The sequence below is a fragment of the Wolffia australiana genome, chromosome 9 (genome assembly GCF_029677425.1).
Source record: "Wolffia australiana isolate 7733 chromosome 9, ASM2967742v1".
Lineage (NCBI taxonomy): Eukaryota > Viridiplantae > Streptophyta > Magnoliopsida > Alismatales > Araceae > Wolffia > Wolffia australiana.
In genome coordinates this window covers 16,196,887-16,212,391 of record NC_135843.1, presented here as the reverse complement: position 1 = coordinate 16,212,391, position 15,505 = coordinate 16,196,887, and the positions used below count along the sequence as shown (strand labels likewise).

The window sequence follows — 15,505 nt, the reverse complement described above, 5'->3', positions numbered from 1 at the left end:
TGGATTTACGACACCTCGGGGCACGGGATCTAGGTTGGCTGGGCCTGGTTGGATTGGTGGGCCTGGCTGGCTAGGGCAAGCCCAATGGGCGAGGCGGCCCAATGGATCGGGCGACTGGGCAGGGCTGGGTGCGGCGCGGACAAGCGCGGTGTGGTTGGGCGCGGCTAGGCGCAAATGGGCGCGGCTGGGCGCAGATGGGCGCGGCGCGAATGGGCGCAGCGTGGCTGGGCCCAGCGCAGGGCGGCGCAGGCAGAGCACGGCACGGGTGGGCGTCGGGCGACACTGGGCGCCCGCGGGGCAGCGGCGGTGCGCGGAGTGCAGCCAGGTGCGGCTGAGCGCGGGAGATGGCGAGCAGCCAGAGATGGCTGGACTACGGGCGCGCGGCGGCGCGACTTTTGGGCACGCGGCGGCGCGTTTCCTGGCACCCGGTGGCGCAGAACGTTGCGCGAGGCAGCACGCCTTCAGGGTGCGCTGGTGGCACATTTCATGGCACGCGGTGGAGCAACTTCAAGGTGCGCGACGGCGCGTTACTTGGCGCACGGGCGCATGGGATGGCGGCGGCGCGCGAGGCGTCAGCGGTGCACGCGTGATGGCATGGTGGCATCGCTGTGCGGCGCAGGGCGGCGGGCGCGTGTATGGCAGCTGTTGGGATCGCGAACTGGCGGGGCCGGCGGGGACCGGCGGCGGTGGCGGCGGCGGCACCGCTCCTTCAACTTTCTCTCTCTAAACTCTTTTTTGTTCCAAAAATTCAACTAGACTTCTTTTTCCTCTTACCCTAGGGGTCCTATATATAGGCCCCATGAACAACAAAGGGAAACCCTAACTAGAAATTAAAAATTTATCCTAAACCTTAGAAAAAAATACCTAGATAACTTGAGGGCTACGCCATCAGTGCACCTGACCGACGGCAACAAATCTCAGCACCACGTGGGGTGACCCTAGTGCGCCTGACCGACCGTGCAGCTCGCGAAGAGTACTCTGCCCGTAGTTGACGGCGTCAGTGCTTACACCTTCAGTCGCCCGAGCAGCCTATGCCTTTCCGCCCCTAGCGATCCATGCAGGAACTTCTGTCGGTGCCCGTGACGCTGGGCCATCATCGTGTCATCTGTACCAATAGAACACCCACGCTGCGCACCACTGATCGGTCCTATGCTGTCATTGAACCATAGTGACCGCCACTCTGCCAACCATGCTGACTCACGTCCCGCTGACTGTTGCCCGAACTCTACAGCATCTTCGTACTGCCCACCGTTGCTCCCCACCGTTGTCGTCTCTGCTCGCGTCAAGCCTCTAGAGAGGGGTCGCTCCCGCCGAGCATAGCTGTTCACTTGAGCCGCGTTGTTGCCGCACTTCCCGTTTCTTCGCCTCCAACTTTCGATGCTCCTACGCCACGACATCGCCCCTAGTCGAGCCAAGCTGTGCCCCTCAAGAGTACGCCTCCGCCTACCTGCCCACACCGGCCCGTGCACCAACAAAGACACCAACAACAAACGCTACCACCAACCAGGTACGTCTATCCCCTTGCTCGTCAAGTTATATTGCGTCTTTCAGTAAATTTTTGGCTGCACTCCACGGCGCTCGGGTTAGGTCTGATGAGAGATTTATATATTGAAAATTATGAATTGAGTGAACTCCTACGTACAGATTGAGCCCGTTTGTTACATGCGAACGTCCACAGAATTATTCCGTTCGACGTCGTAGTTGTCTTCATTGCTCCGACAAGGGTCAGAAGGTCAAAGTCACCATCACCGGTCGCCCACCCCGGAGCTCAAAACTTGGCAAACCCCACGAGTCGGGGCCTGCACATACATCTGCCTAGGGTTCATCTCACCACATAGCTACATCCCCTTAGGGATTTATCCATCAGGCAGCATCATTAACGTCATCTGACATCATCTAGGTATTCAAGCATTTTCTCGGTATCGACCGGATGACGTCTTTGACAACGTTCGGCATCACTAGGCATTCTAAGGGGACCATTAATAGAACTTTGACATTTTAAAACACATTAAATCATTATATAAACAATATATGTCAAGACCAATTTCAAATACCACATCATAAGGTAATTATGGCTACAAAACTGAAATCCTTTTAATTATTACATATTTCTATTCTTAATTTCATATGAAGTGACAAAAAACTCAAAATTCAGCACTAAAATTTTCATTTAAAATATTCTTATGATATTTTATGGTATTATATACCATATAGGAAGCATTATAAAATTATGCAACAATTTCAACTATCACATTAATAATTCAAAACCCAATTTAGGTAACCTCTTGGGAATATTTGGGTAACTTGAGTTATGTGTTTAGCTGTTTACCCCATTGATATTGGTTTTACTATTAAAAGTTCATCATAAAAAATTGTGTGAAAGCAGAAACTTAATGTTTAATTAAATGATTGTGAAAACTACAACCCATGACAAAGTGTCTAATATCTCATATCATAATTGGCCTATTTAGTTGAAGAGAAAGTAAGCACAGCCAATGGTTGTGTCTTTAAAGAAAGAAAAAAATGAGATGTCAAGCTCATAATTGGCCTGGCCCCAAACAGGAGGGAATCAGCCAAAATATAAATAGTTATCCACTTTGCTGATTGCCTCTTCCTTATTTTGGGCAGCAAATCAGCAATGGCATGCACTAATACAAAAGAATGTAAAGGTGAAAACTTGCTGCGATGTCTGATGGTGCAATGCAAACAAGGATCAAAGACCAAATCCTTGGGTCTAATGACAAACCACTCTGCCATTTTTCTGTCTATAATCAAGTGAAAAAACATATCCAATTTCAGCATAGAAATCCAAATAACAGCTTATGTTCTCATTTCCGAATTTCTACAGACACTTGGTGTGTGCCCTTTATTTTCTTTCTTTGTGATTGTCTTTACTCTCTTGAGAGCTCATCCCATCTTAAAATATTAGCCTATCTTTTACCTACCAACATGTACATATTTCTCCCTACATTTTATCAACATCTGCCTTTATAATCTATAAAAAATAAAGGTATAATAATATCACCTGCAAGTATTATAATATTAATCTTCTTTCTCCTTTTCTTCGCACTTTACAAGAAGCTTCATTTCTACAATTCCAGTCTCTGTGAAGATGACCTTTCTATCTGTCATACATTCCACACGGATACTATTTTAACAGAGAAAAATTAATTTTCATGATGTGTTTACAGCCCTAATTCTTTTATATCCAATCAATGTCATTGTCGAGGATTGGCGCCCCAATAGTATATTTACATAAAATCTAGGTATTGAATGGTCAGATATTATTAAATGATTACTCAGATTTAATTTCCTAGAATATAGGTTAGCTAACTTTTTTTTTAGATTGTTTATGAGGAGAATTTATGTCACAGAAATGAGATCTCTTTCAGTTAGAACAATTTCTACAAGTAGATATTTTCCACTCGTCCTTTTTCATGCATTTATTGTGAATGAACGGGAGGAGGTCACTCATAATTATCTTTTGAAGCCCTCCAACCCAATCAATAAGGAAGAGTCATTTTAAAATGTTTTTTATCTTGTCCACCGGAGTTGTCGATGAGTAAAGAATAGTTTGGAAATAAGAAAAAGATGTAACTATATGATCATTCAGCACCGATGCAGTATGGGACTATCACCATTCTTACTCCTCCTGTCAATGGAGTGAATTAATATCATGATAAATTAATGATACACTAATTGATTAATCAAATATAATGATGATTTGTGGGCTTAGACTAAAATGATTATATATCTATGTTATCAAGATTTAATCGACAAAATATACCCTTATTTTTAATGGATTTTCTGGGCATGTGATAAGCCTAAAAATGCGTGTAAATATGTCGCTTATTTGATGTTTAGACTTATACAATACAATTTATAAATACCCTTAATCACTAAATATAGAATATAGAGCAAGCAAGGGGTTGAACCACAGGGAGGCAGCAAGTAAGAATTTTTATCCAATTTCAATGAATTAATTCAAAGATGAATTAGTTGTGCAATTAATAAATCTTAATTCTGCTTAATTGTGTTTTTAATTCATCAAAATCAAGTAAAAAACTTAATTTTGATTTTAAATATTTCAGTTAGAAAGCTCAAGAGAGAATTATTTCAATTATAAGATCAGATTAATTCGGATTATTAATTTCCAAATTATTAAAAAAATTTAAGACAATTTTTATGAATTAAAATTGGCAATTTAATAATCAAGAAAGGGATTTAAAATTGAACTTCAAGATGAAAGAATTTTCAAATCAAATTTTTTTTTAGGTTTTTTATATATTAAATCAAATTTCCAAATAATAAAAATGGGGAAAAGATGAAATCCGACCGTCAATTAAAAATCTAATGATGCAGAAATGTTCAAAATTGATGTAGAATTAAAGATCAAAAATCAGATCTTGAATCAGAATCAAAATGCAGTGCTAATTTCATTCAAAACCACTTCTAGGGCATGTACATTTTGCCCATGCCTTAGCGTTTTAGAATCGTTCAAGAAGAAGATTGAAATACAAATAAGAAACTTATAAATTTGAGTGCAGAATCAAGAATTGTCGACTTCCAAAGCAACTCTTGTGTCCTTCCTGGCCAAATCCTTGGAGAGAGCTTCAAAAAGTGAATTTTGCCCTTTTCCAGATCTCTATTTAAAGATCCACCCATCGGGATTGTGGAGGGAGAAAGGACAAACCTATCCTCAAAATTTCAGCCCAATCGGACATCTAGATCTCTAGATATCGTCATTTTACTATAGATTAATCTAGGCCATTGGATCCTCTTGTTATTTAAAAAAATCAATTTTTCTGATTGACTGACGCATGATTTTTCTCGTTTTCCGCCTTCTCGGATCACGTTCTGACACGTGATTGTCCGCGTCGTCAGTGCACAATCATTGGTGATTGAATGTCCTTTTGAATGGTTGAGAAGATGCCACGTTGCCCTTCTCTTCTATTTTTCTAAAAAAATAGGCAGAAAACGACAAAGTTAGTCGCAATTTTTGACATTTGCATTGTCAATTACGCGTGCATTTAATGCACGCGGAAAATCGACGCCGCATGCATGCGGATTTACGTGTCGGTTAGCGTGTACATTAAATGTACGCGCTAACGACTAAGATAGATTATAAATGCATGCGGAGAATCTCTGTGTACATTTATTGCACGAAGATTAATAAAAACTTTTTATTATTTTTTTTCTTTTTTTCGCCTTCCGCGCCACATATGAGCTAATGATTGGCTCATTATGGCATCGCGATTTGCGATGCCATAATGAGCCAATAATGCTCATTTCCTTCTCTCTCCTTAATATTTAATATTAATCATCCACTTATTCGCCCGAATTTCAGGCGAATGACGTGGATGCCCCTTGATAAATATATAAATATTCAATAAACTGCCAATAAATTAAATATGTATTATTTAAATATATAAAAATCATTTCTTGGCTATGTAATGGTCAAAAAATTATATAAACATATGGAAAAATTCCAGAAAAAATAGAAAATCCCTTACCAACCTTTAGCCATATATTTAAAACCCTGTAAAAAAATATTTCTTCAATGCAATGAGGTTAAATACCATGTAAAAAAATGATAAAAATTAGAAATAATAGTAAAATCAAAGTGTAAGTCATTTATCTTCATTTTAATATGATAACATGCAAATATGGTCATTAAAACACATAAATGTAATGTAAAATTCATCAATTAATCATGTTAATTTGCAAGTTATTAGCATTCTATCCATGAAGATATGATCTTTATTTGTAAAATAATCGTTTAGAATCATTTTACATTACGACGAAGAAATATTACATTTGAAGTCAGTGTGTATATACAATTTTATGAATTAAACTATGTTTTTAATGAATTTCATGAGCGTTTCCAGATTTCCCAAATTTATAATGCCATCTAGGCAATCTACTTTTCCAGATTCTCCAGTTCTAACTTCAACCAGAGTGTGAAAATGATTCAACACCAAATCGCAATGTCTAATGGTCCAAAAAGAGTTTTGGTCTAAAATTTTTAGAATTGGTTCAGGTTGAAATATATACATAGCGCCTTAATTCATGTAAGAATCATTTTTTAAGTTGATCCTACTCTAGTTGGCTGAGAGAAAAACGTAATGAAATGATTGATCGAGTTTTCTAGGTATTCTTTGCTGATTCAGGAACCATTTGTAAGGAAATTTTACCCAATAGGCTTTTTTTCAAGATGTTGGATAATCCTTGAATGATACATGTGAGTGGTTGACGAACTACAAGAGATCATATCCTAACCATGGTATACCTGATCATGAGACCATATATATTGTACTAAGGTAATAACCATTTGTCTGACTTTGCTAAGTGCATCTAGTGGCGGAGCCTTCATGAGAAAATTTGATGATAACTCCTTCAACCTCATAGAATTAGTGTTTGAAATGCAATGCCTCATGTAGCATTAACTCAAATGGGAACAATCGTCACTCCAAGAGAGGTCTAATATATGCTAAAGTGGTGCAGACAGACATAATGATAGACAAGATATATTAACTGGCGGCAAGGTAGAAAAGCTTAGTTGAAAAGCTTGAACAAGTACGTACCTCCTGGTAGCCTATCACCCATCCAAACAAAGACAACCCCATGATCATACTCTCCAGTTCGGAGCATCAGGAGTCCAAGTGTCAACAAAACCAAAATGTGATATCAATTTAAGAGCAAAATTGGTATGAATAAGTGCAAAAATGGGGCCATGAACAGGAGTATAATGTCTCAGATTTCTGGTTTTTGGAAGAATGTATGTGAAGTTCACCATGTTATGTACTGAAAAGTTTTTCACCTTTGATGGGTATTTTCTAGCATCTGTTTCAGTGGCAATATTATCTATCTTGATCTAATGTGGAAACGCTCTTCAAGCTTCAACAATTATTGTCATAAAAAAATTAGTTTCTAAATGTATTTTTAAATAGATTTATAATGTATGATGAGATGAGACACAATCTGTAGTATGAAAGTGGGCGTTGACAAATAATTGTATATTATTCACGTCAATGACTTGAAAAAATAATGATTGCACAATTTTGATCAAGGAAAGATAACTTCTCAGAATGATCAAGGTTATCAATTATTAAATTGGAACAGTAATCATGCTTTTCAGCAGTCTATATACCAATCATTTAGTGTCATTTATATAAATGCTAGTATAAAATAACTTAAAAGATAAAAGGAAACATTTCGCTAACATTTAGGGATAATCTTTAAATTATACATTTTTTCAACCATTATCAAGAAAAGTATTAATTATGTCCAAATACCATGTGCGAATGTAAAATTTTCAAATAGAGAAAATCCATTTTGAGACGTAAATTATTATCGAGTTTCTAAATAGTCATATGGAACCCGAAAAATGTTAGTCCAAATTAATGATACATACATCTTGTATTGAAAGACCAAATAATTGATGTAATACTATGAATGGTTGAAATCATAAAAATAGACCTCTTGTCATGGATGTTTTATCCTGGTTTCCTTTAATTAAATACATATGAAGTGTAGAAACCATTTGCATTTGCATTAATGTTTCCAATTTATAAGAATTTAAATCATTAAGTTCGGATTTGGAGTAATCAATAGGAGTAGAGATACCAGTTTGAGTGGGATATTTATTCTGCCATAGCCTCTCAGGCCCCTGAAGTGTTGTATTTTTAACAATGTAGTTTATTTAATATTATTTGTATTGAATACCACATGGATGGCTTTTGAAATCTGCAACATTGGATCTCATCTATGCTAAGTAATGACATATATTTGGTTCTGAGCAGCGCCTTGACACATCAATATCAAGACTTGCCGTTGTGGGTTTCTTTGTTACGTCATATATTACGTTTGACTGGTAATATTTTACAATTTTGGCAATACATGGGATGTTTAACCTGTTTCATTTTGGATTTGCATGATATCTTCCTACTAGCAGCTCAATGAAATAAACAATGAAAGAAGATGTCATTTTTATATCTATTGAGGGTCATTCTCTTACACACAGAGGGCTTACAAATGACATTTCTCAGAAATAACCAACTTTCCATGAATGAACCTTCATCTGGCCACCGGTTCAGACAGGCCCCTAATCTTCATAAGGGAGAAGTATTTCTTGGGGACATGGGCACCAGCCTGGAAACACAACTCCACCACAGCCGGTGCGTGTCCATAGAAACCTCGCCCGGAGTCGACGAGTACTTCAGGGTCCTGGAGACGGCGATGCCAGACCGTCTTCACCGGCACGAGGTCGTCCACAGCGGCCTTCTTCCAGAAGTGGCTGCCCCTCCACTGCTCAAATCTGAACACCCCACAGAGCCTGGCCTTGTGCCCTGATGGCCCAACATGAACTTCTGAGCAGTACTTGCATACTTTACAAGGGTAGACCAGCAGCAACCTTTGTACACCACTTCTGAGATTTTCCCATGCCTCAATGGTTCTCTCTGCCAACCTCCTCAATTGATCTCCAGTTGTGGGCAATGACAAACTTGAATCACTATCAAGAATTCCCTCTTCGAACCTCCTTAATTGGTTCTCTTCTGTGGGCGCTGCTAAACTTGTATTGTTGTCGTGGGTTCTTGCTGTTGACACCCGTAAGTGATCTTCCGTTGTCGGAAGTGGCACGATTGTACCATAGTGATGATCATCATTGGGGGGGAGCCAGTCTGTTGAGAGGACCTCGGCGCCGGCCTGGGAGCAAAGCTCAACAATGGCTGGGACGCGGTCGGCATCGAACCTCTGTTCGTGTTTGATGACATCTTGAAACATGTGATCCAGATGGAACGCTTCCACATGAACAAGTACATCGTCCACATTGCCGCTGACCCAGTGGTGGAGTTGCTCGCCGCCGCTGCGGTTGAAGCCGTGGCATGTCTTGATCTGGTGCCCTTCATTTCCAATGAATATTTCAGAGCAGAACCTTGGCATAAATAGAAACTCTCAGTGATTCTATAACTGAATTAAATTTTCATTCATGGAGTGACATATATGTAAGATTTGATGCACTGAGAAAGAGTATATAAGGAAAGTTAGATTCTGAAAGCAGAGATTTATGACATCCACAAACAATAAATGCTGAGATTTTGAGAAACGCAAGTAGGATAGATCATACGCGTCCTATGATCCATCCTTCTTATATCCTTCCTTTTGTTAGTTCAAATTAAGGAAGATGAAATGTTTCTCAAAGTAGGATCCAAGCAAAACTTATATCTATAAATGATTATATTATCATCCATTTCATAATGTTATCATTTTTTTGCTTACGTAGATAGAAGTATAATATTTCTACAAGAAAACGATTCAAAGAACGGAGGATAGTGTTAGAATAGCATCACAAGAGAGAGAGAAAGAGTAGAGGAATATAGACATCAGCTCCAGTTCAACACCCTCCAAAGCTTGTGGTGTGGGATGTACCATGCCGAGCTTGGATCAGGAAGGGGCGTGATGTGTGAAGGGCCTTCGTGAGTGAAGATGTCCGCTTTGATGGATGGCACAAAGATAGGTTGAATGTTCCGTTCCGATGTTGCCTGTATCAAGATAGCAGTGCAGGTTCAAAATGTTTCTCCTTCGGTCCTTTGATGTTGATCTGAGCCAGACGCCAGCACTGGTAGCTGACTGGTTGTCACAGTAGAGTTGTCCCCCACATGACAGGTCTTACAGGTAGTGGTTTAGTAGGTCACATCAACCAGAAACACCCCTTTTAATGCCTTTTTCTTCTGCCTGCACTTTGCTATGACACCTCCCTTTTGCTTTCTTGCTTTGTGCTGTATACTCCACCGAGACCCGAATGTAACCACCCCAACCCGAAGTGTCCCTTCGGTCAACCACAGAGGTGCTGCCTCGGTCGAAGAAAAAGCCGGAGCCGCCCCGCCGTAAAAAAAAAGAAGTCCCTGTTCCAACGGCGCAAAATCAGTGTGCGGCTTCGTAGGTGTACTTCGCTTAGTCTGGTATGCTTGTGCTTTGGCTCAGTGATTGGCTGAGTGATGGAGTGGCGTGTGATTCGGTCGAGTGATTCAAGTAGATCAGTCCATCAAGCTCTTCTGATAGATCTCTTATCCACATGCACACTGTCTTCCCCCCACGTTGGGATCAGGGGGGTCGTGCAGGTTGCGCTCCAAGCCCGACCTAGCTGCCCGTCTCTTTCCCAGAAAGATGGCTTAATGAGTGAATGCCCAAATGAACAAAAAGCCGCCAGTGAGCCCCAAAATTACCAAAAAATACCTCTGGTGCCCAAGTCTTTCAAGTCAAAGTGCTCTCAACTGCTGAAACAACCTGAGAATGCTGCGCTGCTGCAATGCCTGATAAATTTTCATCAGCAGATGAGGATTTGTGAGACAAATTTTCAAAATTTGAAATATGTCTGATGAACAATGTGTGGCCCAGCAACCTGTGGTCACCCTGCCGTGGTGATAGCGCAAGGAACCACGCCTTCCCTGCCAACCACGGGCTGGGGAGCCTGACATTTCAGAGAGAGCCTTCACCACCTTGCATTGTAACCGGGAACCACACCGGCGTCTTCATAGCTCAATTGCATGCCATTTCCCAGTCACACTTGGCAGCAATGGCAATTAATACGGACTGTGTTGAACTTTTTGCAACTGGAGCAAATGTTTCATCGTCAGTCAATTGGATTGAGATTACCCTTTGCCACCGCAGGCGGGCCCTTCAAGGTCAAGTACACATTGCAGTGGAACTTTTGGGTGAATACCCACCTTACATCCCACTATCCTATTTCCTTTGGGAGAGAAACGACATCCCAAGTACCGTTTTTCTCAAGCGGACATTTCTTCATCCATGGCGATTTCCCCTGGTGGAGAGCTTCAACTTCAACTCGAGTGGGGAACATATAATCCAGTTCTTCCAAAAAGCTTCATAATACGTTCTCCAAGTTCATACTCACATACTGGCCAATGGGGTATTTTTTTTGTGGATCGACCAGACCCTTTACCACACTTCCCATGTCCCGTCCATCCCAGGTCACTCACTGTTCTCTGATTCAACTGGTTCGGGCAGAAGAGAGACTGCTACACTGTCGTTCTTCTAGGAGGGGGGGGGAGTTTTGTGCAGTGCCCTCTGCTATATCACACATGGACTTGGGAGTTTCAAGCACTGTTTATCACTAGGAGGTTCCTCTGATATCTGACTGCGGGATGGACAGGAAACGATTCCACACTTGGTCAGTCACGTCACGGTCTGGCTCTCTCTGCAGAAGAAAAATAAAAAAAAAAAGGTAACGAAGGCGAAACATAGAACTTCATAGAAACACTGGATGAGGGATATGAGGGTGGCACCTGAGTTCCGAGTGCTCCAGTTGCGCTTTGGATGCACTTTAGTGCCTTGCGTGGGTTGAGCTTGTTGCCATGTGCACAACAAGAACAGCAGCAACAGCGAAGAACAACAATCCGCAGACCAGACTTCAGTCTCGGGAAAGAGGAAACTAGCAGGCTTAACAGAGAGTGATTTCCAATTTATCCGGTTCACCAGTGTTCCACCAGATAAGTAGAGCTTCACGACAGCTTCAGTATAAACCCGTCACTGAACAGGGCAATTGCCAGACACAGCCACAGGGTATCCCAGGCGGAGTCCAGAGCGCCAGACCCGCTCTGCTGAGGGAGTTGAGGAGTGACGGCCGTGTGACATTCGCGGCTAGAGTTTACGGTTGCTTGAAAAATTGAAAGTTTTTGTTTTTGATTCGTCACCATTATTATCTCTCTGAATCTCTTCACAGTCACAGTCCTCCTAACTCCTCAGCAAAACTAACTTTGCTAACTCATCAAACTTGATTAAACTTCCGCCGACTTCAGTGGTAAACAAATCACAGCAAACATCCATCAAGCACACAACAAAAAGGAAATAATCCTGTAAGGCTGACGCTGTGAATAAACTTGTTCGCGATGTTTCGCCAAGTGACATGCTTCTACAAAACACTCTCATCGCAGAGAACCAAAAAAGCGAGGATAACAGTTTTCATCAGTCAAAAAGTCAGGTGTCCATTGTTCGATGTGTCGCATCACCCGCTCCTCCCGGTCCCCCGATCGTCTGGCGCTGCGTTGTTGAGCATTGTTGCAGGGGGGAGTCGAGGAGGGTCTAAGGACCCAATCTTCAGAGGACGGAATCATTCCGGAGAGAGACTGTCAAAGCAGCTATCAGCGTCAGAGTATATCATCTATCCGCATCTATCTACTATTTTCTGTATACATCTTTGTTGAAATTGCCCGTTGCCCGAATGTCTTACCCTGAAATCGACCCTGAGAGATAGAGTCTCACCCCACTCCCTTGGAACCTCCTCCCCCTTAGTTTAGACGTTTGGACTTTCCAGGCTCGGACATAAGTTTGAAACAGTTTGCCTTCCTTCAGGGGACATTGATCCTTGATCCGCATCCCGGTATCCCACCCGGTATCGCCCAAGATGGATGAGGAAGATGAATTAGCGCGAGGCGAGGCAGCAGGCTGTCGACTTGAACATTCGTTCGCCACTGAACATTCTGGAGAGCAGCAGTTGAGCTGCTGTTCCCTTTCTTCAGATGCTTTCTCTTCCCGATTCTTCCAAGCAAGCGCCTTCAAGCTTCCAGCAGTTCCAGTAGTTGGCAGTGTTGCAGTTGCAAAATGCGAGTAATAGTGATTCACACTTCCACCCACACTGCTGGATTGGGGGGTGCTGGGCTGGTTGTTGTGTCTGTGAGGGACCCCTCGACCCTTCCCAGGTTTCTCAGTAGTTGCAGAGAGAAAATGCTGCCTGGGTGTGTGTGGTGGGAGCTCTCGGTCTGCAGATCTGCGCTGCTGGCGCTGATAGGTACCTGATTCGAGTTTCTCTCGTTGGTTTTTGACCTGAGAAGTTGCAGCTTCAAGCTTCAAAGATCTGATTCAATGAATATCCTCTGTGAATATCCATATGGCTTAGTTCAGGCGTGAGAATATACTGGGCGGATTTTTTCAGTCCCTTGCCCTGCCTGTTTCCAGCACCATGTTAGAATAGCATCACAAGAGAGAGAGAAAGAGTAGAGGAATATAGACATCAGCTCCAGTTCAACAGATAGTTTCTGGAATTGGACAATCATTTTGCTATAAAATTGTTTCTTCAGACCAAACAACCGTTAGAAGATTGATATACAGTAGAACTGTTCTGTTAAAAGTGGATTAGAAAGAATTTCAGGAGACAATCAAAAAAGATAATTAAAATACAGAATAACATAAATATACATATGAATGCCTCGATAAGAGACTTATACACACAAATAGATTATTTTCTCATCAAATAAACATAGAAAATGGCAGAGGCCGACCTACGTGACATATCTATTACCATCAATCGACAACTTTTTTCATCCAGCTAACATGATTCTACAACCAGAGACTATCCATCAACTAAAGAAGATAATGAAAGGATGATGAACGTAATGATTTATTATAAGCATGGTCAGCAACCGCGCATAATTTCATGACAGTTTTATTATCATGACAGATGGTGTACAGCTTGTTCAAATTAATGGTCAGTTAAGAAATTCAGATGTTCTCGGCAGCCAGCCACAAAGCACACATAAAAGATATAAAAAATCATGTGAGCCCCAAAGCATAATCACATGGTACAAAGTTATGCTAAAATTTGCAAGAGGTTGATCATTAAAAAATTTACAGATCACACACAGCTCAACATCAAAACCGAGATGAGAATACAATAAGTTTTTAATCAACAAATTAAATGTCAAATGGGTGCTACTGAATTGAGCATGCAATTTGTCCAGCATTGAACGTTCTCGTTCTAAATGGGTGTTACTGAAACTTCCTTGGGAACAAGAAGATTAATATTATGGTTATCAGAAATCAAGTTATGAGATATCGGCATAGGAAAGACTGCACTTTTCGTCCTCGTGACGCCCAATATGTTCGGTTAAAATCAGATAAAATTTTGATACTTATTTATAAAATTACGGCCTCTATCTTGTACGGGAACCTCAAGCATCTCCAGATCATAATCGGAAATCAAATAAAATTCAGATTTCTTCTTTCACATTGAATAAAACGAGAAAAAACAATAGTTAGTGGACTACTTTATCAGGCTCAAGGATTGCAAAAAGACTAAGAGGAAATGAACAAAACCCATAAACTTACTTGCAAGACTTGACAGGAAAGCTCTTGAGTAGAGAAGCAACGCCATCTCGGAGGATTCGCCTCGCTGAGAGAACTTCTTCGGCAACGGGAATCATGGCTTGAACAGGGTAGAAATTCGATCTGTTCTTGATTCTTTTAAGGATCATTGGCCGAAGTTTCCGCAAATCCACTCCCGACGAGTAGAATCGCCGTCGCACGACGCATCTCTCGAGACCCCAGCCAAGCCGGCGGGCCAACTCCCCCATCGCCGCCATCGCTGCATCTCCCACTCTCTCTTCCCTTGTCTATTTTCCATTAATACAACCTAAACTACATATTTCCAGTATATTAACAAATTATCTCAACCTAAATTATTTATAATGGTATTCTACTTGCTTGTAATTGAACTGCTAGTTATTTCAATTGATTTGCTCTATTTTTATTGGCAAAAAACACGGTGCCGGATACGGCCGATCCGTGCCTTGGACGCCTCCAACGGAGGTTTTATATATAAAGTATAGTTTCGGATCGTCTGGGACGTGGACAATGGAGGGGACGGGACAAAGACCGTCCCATTGGACATCCGGAATCAGTGCAGGGACGCAAACGGAATGGTTTTTTCGTCCGAGACCTCCAGACTGGACGAATTTTTCGTCGACGAGACAGTTTGACATAGGACGGCTACGGAATGGACGACTAAGGAATGGGCGACTAAGGAATGGACGAATGGGTCGACGGGACAAACTACGGGTAGATGGACGACTAGGGATTGATCGGATACTGGAGGGATAAAACAGCCACAGAAATCACACGGTCGAATTCGGACTTTAAAATCGATGAAAATCTGGTGGTGCAGCTCCGACCCTTATCGAGGGGCGGGAGTACTGTCTTCCCCCACCGCGACGATGCCTAAGCACCGAAATCAATATCCGAATTCGCGTCGTGAAGAAACACCCGAGAAAGAGAGAGAAGAAGTGGAAATCCAAACCAAATCTAATTTTGACGGCGGTGGAAACTTCTCGAGAAAACACTGGACGGAGAACACTTTCGACACCAAAGAGTTCAAGCGTACCTCGACACTGTAGTGTGTGAAGAGGATGCGGGGAATTCCGATCGTGACGAGGTTGGGCGAATCCGGGCGTTGAGCGACCCACTGGACGAGGAAGATTCTGGGCGTTCCGGGTGTTGAACGGCCCTGGTAGAGAGTAGATGTCGTTGTCGCAGAGTCAGGCATAGGCGAATACCTGTGTGTGCGAAGTGCGCGTAGGGTGCACGGAGCGCACGGAGCACGCGGAGCAGCGCGCGCAGGCGTTGAGCACGCAGAGCGTCGGGGCGCGCGCGGAGTGCGCGGAGGGCGTGCAGCGCACCTAGAGCGCGCGTAGAGTGCGCGGCTCAAAGCGTC

At 42.3% G+C, this 15,505-nt stretch overlaps 1 protein-coding gene across 1 annotated transcript; it reads right to left on the bottom strand.

Moving 5' to 3' along the window:
- Nucleotides 1-7,959: 7,959 nt before the first annotated feature.
- APO4 (APO RNA-binding protein (DUF794)) lies at nucleotides 7,960-14,425 on the bottom strand. The gene is made up of 2 exons (XM_078581158.1): nucleotides 14,125-14,425; nucleotides 7,960-8,935 (listed from the first exon to the last, which is right to left on the bottom strand). Exons 1-2 carry the CDS (start codon nucleotides 14,376-14,378, stop codon nucleotides 8,077-8,079), a joined length of 1,113 nt encoding a protein of 370 aa, XP_078437284.1. The 5' UTR covers nucleotides 14,379-14,425; the 3' UTR covers nucleotides 7,960-8,076.
- Between the last annotated feature and the right edge of the window lie 1,080 nt (nucleotides 14,426-15,505).